Here is a 6558-nt window from a genome sequence, read left to right as displayed (position 1 = left end):
GGAGCTCATCTGAGCGGCTGGCCTGGCCCGGGCCCTCCGGGGCAGCCTCTGCCTACTCACTGCAGGCGGCCTCCCGGCTCGGTCTCTCTCTCGTCTTTCCTTCTCCCTATCCTGGGCCCTGGTAGTCTCCTCCGTCTTTGTACTTGTCTGTCTCTTTCTCTCCCCTCTGTGTGAACTCGGGGCTCCTCACAGCAGGGGCTCAGCACGAGATTTCTCCCAGGGCAGCCCCTGGGCGTGGTGGTGATCCTCTCTTAATCCCCACTGTCTCCACAGGGGATCAGCGGCTGTACCTGCAGCCTCCACCCCCCCCCGCCGGCCCTGCCCCTCCTGCCCTGCATGGCAGCTGTTAGCAGTTGGTGGCAGATCTGGGGGAGCATGGCGCTCACCTCTCATGGGCTGGAACCTTCTGCACCCCGCCTCCCCACACGGAAGGTGCAGGCAGTGGCCCCGGCCAGTCCTGAGTGCAGCCGCCCTGGGTCCTGGGCAGGCCCAGCTCTCTGCTTGGTGGCTCTCCCCCTAGTCTCTATAAGGGCCCGCTGGGACCCACTCACTGGGGGTCTCGGCTCTCGAAGGCTAGCAACCCCTAGTGCAGAGGAGGCCCCGGCCACACCCGGGATGTGTCCAAGGCCGGGCTGAGCCCAGCCTGGAGGAGGAGGTCCGACACCCCATCTGGAGGGTCTCCTTCAGGCCTCCACAGGGCAGAGGCCCTGGCAGGTATTTCCCACCCACCAGGGGAGCGGGGCCTTCAGGACAGGAGGTGGAGGGCGAGGACACGGCCACGTGGAGCTTGGCAACTCTCCGGCTCGCTCCTGGCCTCTCAGCCACCCTAGGCCCATCGCCCTTGGGCCAAGCCCCGGGACCTGTAGGGGGGTGGGCGTGGCAGTGAGAGGCTGGTTCCAGGCCCTGCTCCGTCACCGCAGCCGTGTGGCCCTGAACAGGCAGAGCAAGGGTCCTGTCTGCAGTTGGGTGCCTTCCCCTCTAACACAGCCGACTCAAGTCCCATCTCGCAGGTCTCTGGGGGACTAAGGCCACTCCGGGAGTGTGCTCAGTGACTGGCGGTTGGTAAGCAGGTAGTAGGTGGCCACGAGCCCGGAGTGGCTTCTCAGGACTATCGAGACAGTCCCAGAGTGCTGCAAGCCAGTTTACCTGGAGGCCACCCACCCTCAGCAGGCCTGGCCCACTCCAGGTATGCTGGGGAGCCCTGGGGTGGGAGTGGGGCAGCGGGAAGCTTCTGGGAGGATTGTGGAGTTAAGGGGTGCGTGGGCATGGCCATGTCGGTAGGTAACCCTCTCAGTGACAGAGAGGCACAATCGGGGATTTGGAGAGACCGCTCGAGGCGCTTTGCAGAGTAATCCGCTTTCGGGGGCCCCAGAAGATCGGGGCCACGGAGCCAAAGCCCCTCGCCTGCCCTCCCGTCCTCTGCTCTCACCTCTCCCTCCCTCATCCCTCCTGGACCCTCTTGACACACCCTGCAGGACCACCGAGCCAGGGCAGCCCCTCCTTCCACAGTGGGACGCGGGTCTTCGCCTTAAACCTGCCTCTCCCCAGGGCACCCAGGGGTCGGCCCAGTAGAGACCTTCCCGGTGTCCTTGGGCCACCTGGCAGAGCGCCAGCTCCTGTGACCCTTCACCGCAGACCCGTGTCCCTGCCCGAGCTTCTCACCCAGAGACTCACTGTGGGGTCCCGCTCCCTCAGCCAACCTCCGACCTCTGAGCATGCAGTGTCCCCGAGGCTTCGGAGAGGGAGCAATGGAGACACAGGAGAGGGGAACCAGGAGCCCAGCCAGGCCTGGAGGGCACAGGAGGGAGGTGTGGAGGGCGGGTGCCCCAGGAGGCCGTAGGCACTGGCAGCGAGGAGGCCAGCCGGGATGCGCTCACAGACACATTCAGCGTTGTGTTCGAGCCCCACAGCGGCCTGACAAAGCAATACCCTCAATGCGAGGATGCAGAAACTGAGTCAGAGAGCTTGAGCACTTTGCTTCAGGCCACAGCTCCTGGGCAGTGGAGGAGGCTGAGGCTGGAGACGGGGGTTTCAGACCGGGGTCTGCACCTTCCCCACCTGCTTTGCACTGGGAACTCCCCGGGCAGGAGGCTTCCACAGCTTCCGGGCTGCTGGCGCCCTGGGCCAGCACTGGGCCGGCGGGAGCTCTGGAGGGACGGAGACAGGGCTGGGGGCTGGGGGAGAGTGACACTAAGGAAAGACCCCTACACACACCATTGTGGGAGCTAGTTAAAAATATTTCAGGCAAGGGCTTTTTTTCTTTAAGAGTTCTTTTATTTAACTTCATTTATTATTATTTAACTTGACTAGAGAGAGACTGAGAGAGAGGGAGGGAAAGTGAGAGAGCAAGCCACTAGGTCTCGGCCTCGACCCGCAATTGGCCATGTGGGAGTCCAGCGCCCTTAACCACTATGCCACCTGCCAGTCCCGGGAAGGACGTATTTTAAAGTGGAGCATTGAGGAGAATGAGCAGAGGGGAACACCATGGTGGACGTCAGTCAGACCCCAGGAGCTGCCCCAGCACGCCGGGGTCGGAGCAGGAGGGTCCGGGCACACAGGGGCTGCGCTGGCCTGAGAGGGGGCCTGGGGCGTGAGGGGCAGGCTCGGGGCAGGCGTGTGCCCTCAGAGCCTGGTTCTCCACCCTCCTGGCGGTGTGAGCTCAGCCCGGAGCTCCCCTCCCCTGCTGCTGCATCTCCCAATGTGTGGGCTCGTGTCTCTCCACGGTGTGGCAGGGCTACAGGAGCTGGCTTTGGAAGGGGCCGGTAAGTGGGAGGAGGGAGGCGCACGGGGCAGAAGGGCAGAGGTGGGGAGAGGTCTGGGGTGAGGCCTTCCCCTGGGGTGGCCGGGGGCCTCTTCTGAGGATGGTGGGGAAGGGGCTCAGGGAGGGCCTTGGGGAAGCTCTGCGGCGTCCCAGCAGTCTTCCTCAGAGGGCGTCTTCCATGAAGCCCTGGCAGGCTGGCACACCCTGCAAGAAGGCAAACCCAGGCCCGACCCACGGCCACCACCCCCTCCCAGCAAGGCTTGAAGGGCTTAGCAGGAACGGGTCTGCTCTACTTCCCATTCGCAGGGCCAACCCAAGGTCCCCTCCTCCAGGCTGCCTGCCCTGACTGCTCAGCACACCTCCCGTGTCCTACGAGGTCCAGGACCAGGCCAGTGCTGAAGGCTGACCCTCCCTCGAGGTCATCGAGGTCAGCTTTGTCTCAGCCGGAGGGCGAGTCTCTTACTGAGCTAGAGGTCGAGGGTGCTGCGTGCACAGAAGTGCTTCTCCACGCCCTGCTGCCCCGTGGCTGTGCTGGACGTGTTTCCCGAGCATGGCAGACACAGCCTCACGCAGGAAAGCCACCTGCATGTCTGCCCGCCCGTCCTCACTGTTCGGGCCGTGTCCTCACACTCTGAGGCCCTCCGAACTCCTCTCCAAGCCTCGACTCTGACAGGTCAGGTCCAGCCGAGCTCTGCGCTGCCCCGGGGGTGGGAGGGTAGGGGTGTGGTCAGGGAGAAGGACAGGATGACCAGGCTCAGCAGGGCCTGGGGCTGGGGGCCCCCTCCCCAACCTGTGACCACCAGCTGCTGGGGCAGACGCCAAAGGATTACTCAGCCCAAAGCCTCAAATTTGCTGACGAAGCAGCCAGAGGCCACCTCATCACTAATGCAATTATTCCCCCAGGGAAGGTCAGCACCTCCCTCCGAATGCCTGGACCCCCGGGGTGGGGGCTGGAGAGAGAAGGTGGTATGTATGCTAAAGGCAGCAGAAGCAGGTAGAGCCCCTGCCTGCCCGTCCAGGGCCCACCGCACTCTGGGGCTCTGGGTCCTGCCAGAGGGAGGAGGCCGTGGCTCCCAGCCCAGCAGCTGCAAGTCTCTTGTCCGGGCCAAATCTCACCCCTAGCATTTGGGCCCACAAACATGTCTTCCTCCAGGGTTTCCGAAAAGCGCCGGCCCCATCCCAAGTGCCCTCACTCTCAGAGCTCAGGGATGGGCTCTGGGGCTGGGGAGCCAGCAGTGCCACCTCCAGGGAACTGTCCCTAGATCTGAAGATCTCTGTGTGCGCTCCCTACGGAGGAGTTGGTGGACTCCATCCACGGACAGTGATGACGGCTGAAGGGGGCGTGTTTCACCCCACGTGGAACGCCATGGCGTCGTGGCTACGTTTACTTAGAAATACACCCGAAGTTGCAGTTCGGAAGCCAGCTTTATAGCAGTGTCTCTAGGTTGACATCGTGTGTCCCAGCGCAATCTCTGGCCCAAGATCATGAGATGCCTCTGCCCTGGGCAGGACTAAGTGAATCGATGGTCTCTTTATCTTGAATAAGGCATGGAAGGTTCAGGACTCCGAGAAGCAGAAGCCAGCAGGAACGGTTCTCAACAAAGCTGCTTATTTCTCCAAGACAATGTGTAGAGGTAGCCAGGTATTTCCGTGCAATCTTCAGCCCTTGCCCCTTGAATTGTTTTCAAGGTCTGGACAGAACTGGAGGGGCCCCGCCCACCCGCACAGTCGAGGCAGTGTGTCCTTCTCTGTCCCACGTGACCGGCAGTGCACACTGCTCCTTCCTCCTGGCACTGGAAGAGGTGGGCTTCTCGGGTGTCCCGAAGAGCTCTTAGAAGGCACCAAGGCAGAGACCTCCCCACAAGCAGAAATGTCTGTTTCGTTCAGATGCTCAGTAACAAGCATGTATATTACAGAGAATAAAGCTCTTTGCATTTTGAGAAAAATCAGAGGGCCAGCCACAGTGGTTAAGGGAACCAGATCCCACATGGCTGACTACAATTCAAATCCCAGGTCCGGTGGCTGGAAAATCTCATGTGCATCCGCGTCCCAGATCCTAACAATGTAGAAATGGGGGAGAGGAACTGAGCGAGCACGCCCCATTGGGGGTGCGTTCCCTTTTCCTTTCTGGCAAGCGCACCTGTCCACTAGCAATTTAGAAAAGAATAGTAACAAGTACTCAAGGAACAATGACCAATTTTTTCCCCTAGAGAGTGCACGTGTTCATCAGAGACAGAGACAGAGTGAGAGGAAAAGTGAGAAATGGCTTCCTGGGTGACTGGCCACACTGCAGTCCCTTCCCTTCTCAGGGTTTTGGGCACACATGCAAGCACCCGTTTCTCAAGGCACTTGGTCTAGGACTCGAACTGCAGTCAGCCATGTGGGATCCAGCGCTTTAACCTCCGCACCATCTGCTGGTCCCAGTCACCACTCTTACTCCGAATAATGTCTTGTGTTTTATTGATTGATTTCTTAAAGAAATGTTTTGCTATAGGGCGCGTGTGCTCGCCAGAAAGACAGAGAGACAGAAAGCGAGAAATCACCCCGCAGGGGGGATGGCCACGCCACAGTCCCTTCTCCTCCATTCTCCTCCCGGGATCTTGGGCACGCACGCACACGCGCCTGATGTGAGTTTATGCCGCGGGGTCCAGGACTTGAACTGCGGTCGATTACATGGGAATCCAGTGACATAGCCCATATGCGAACTGCTGGTCCCTTATTTTGTTTCCTCAATGAAGAATTTTATCTGAGACCAGCAGTTGGTGTAGTTTGCTAGCCTTCTGTCCACCCCAGGCCTCAGGGAAATACCCCGGGTTCTAACGAGTTAACCCCACACAGAGGCCTTTGTCTCGGGTGTTTTTCCATCGTAAGCCTCCCCAACTTCTCATCTTCCTCCCGTTTTTTCCACCCACCCAACTTTCTCCCCGTGGGCGTACGTGTGCAGCCTAGGCTGTGTGTGGTATCCACTATCACTACGGGAAGGGTGCAACAAGCCATGTGCAAACCTAGTGGATTCCCCAAAAGAGAAAGAACTAGTGAGCATTAATAGGGTATGGGGGTGCTGGCAGGTGGCACGGTGGTTAAGGCCCTGGACTCCCACATGGCTGACCCCAGTTCAAATCCTGGACCTGGCAGCTTGCTTTCTCACTTTCTCTCTCTCTGGTAAATTCTATTTTTTAAAATAGTAATACATAGGGCTAGCAGGAGGCGTGGTGGTTAAGGTGCTGGATTCCCACAGGGCCCACTACGGTTGGAGTCCAGGACCTGGTGGCTTGCTTGCTTTCTCTTTCTGTCTGGTCAAAATAAAAAAATAGTAACAAATGGAAATAAATAAATAAAAGAGAATTTTAAAATACATAAAAGTTAATAAATAAAAACAGGGTTTGGGATGGCTGGTTAGGGGCCATCACGAATGGAGACGGTTCTTGTTCTTTTTTAGATTTTTCCAGGGCGCGTGCGTGGCCAGAGGCAGAGGCGGAGAGCGGCCGCCTCCCCGCTCCGTGTCCACGCCGCAATCCCTGGTCCGTAGTCCGGATTCTGGGCGCGTCCGCACCCCGCAGGGCCCCAAGGGCAAGCACGCGGGAGGCCGGCCCGGTGGAAGCGGGTCAGAGGCGGTTTCCTTGGGAACATGAACGCGCGGGGCTCCGCCCTGGCCGGGGGTCGTGGAGCCGTCCCCTTGGAGCCACCCAGCGGGCACAGCCCGGCGGCGGGGGCAGGGGGCCGCGCTCCGCCCCCTCCCGGGGTCCCCCGAGCACGGTCTCCGCCGCGGCCGTCAGAAATGACGCCGGGCAAGCGCG

General features: G+C 60.2%; 1 protein-coding gene across 1 annotated transcript in view; it reads right to left on the bottom strand.

Annotated features, from left to right (window-relative positions):
* The window catches only part of NR2E3 (nuclear receptor subfamily 2 group E member 3), a 7897-nt gene extending 3768 nt beyond the window's left edge, over positions 1 to 4129 (bottom strand). Inside the window, 3 exon segments of the mRNA XM_006167295.1 lie at positions 730 to 860; positions 1930 to 2147; positions 4113 to 4129. Coding sequence (XP_006167357.1) covers positions 730 to 860; positions 1930 to 2147; positions 4113 to 4129 — 366 coding nt within the window.
* Between the last annotated feature and the right edge of the window lie 2429 nt (positions 4130 to 6558).

The sequence above is a fragment of the Tupaia chinensis genome, unplaced genomic scaffold (assembly GCF_000334495.1).
Source record: "Tupaia chinensis unplaced genomic scaffold, TupChi_1.0 Scaffold144682_1, whole genome shotgun sequence".
Classification (NCBI taxonomy): Eukaryota; Metazoa; Chordata; class Mammalia; order Scandentia; family Tupaiidae; genus Tupaia; species Tupaia belangeri.
The sequence above is the reverse complement of the archived record's forward strand: the minus strand, read 5'-3'. Positions and strand labels throughout refer to the sequence as shown.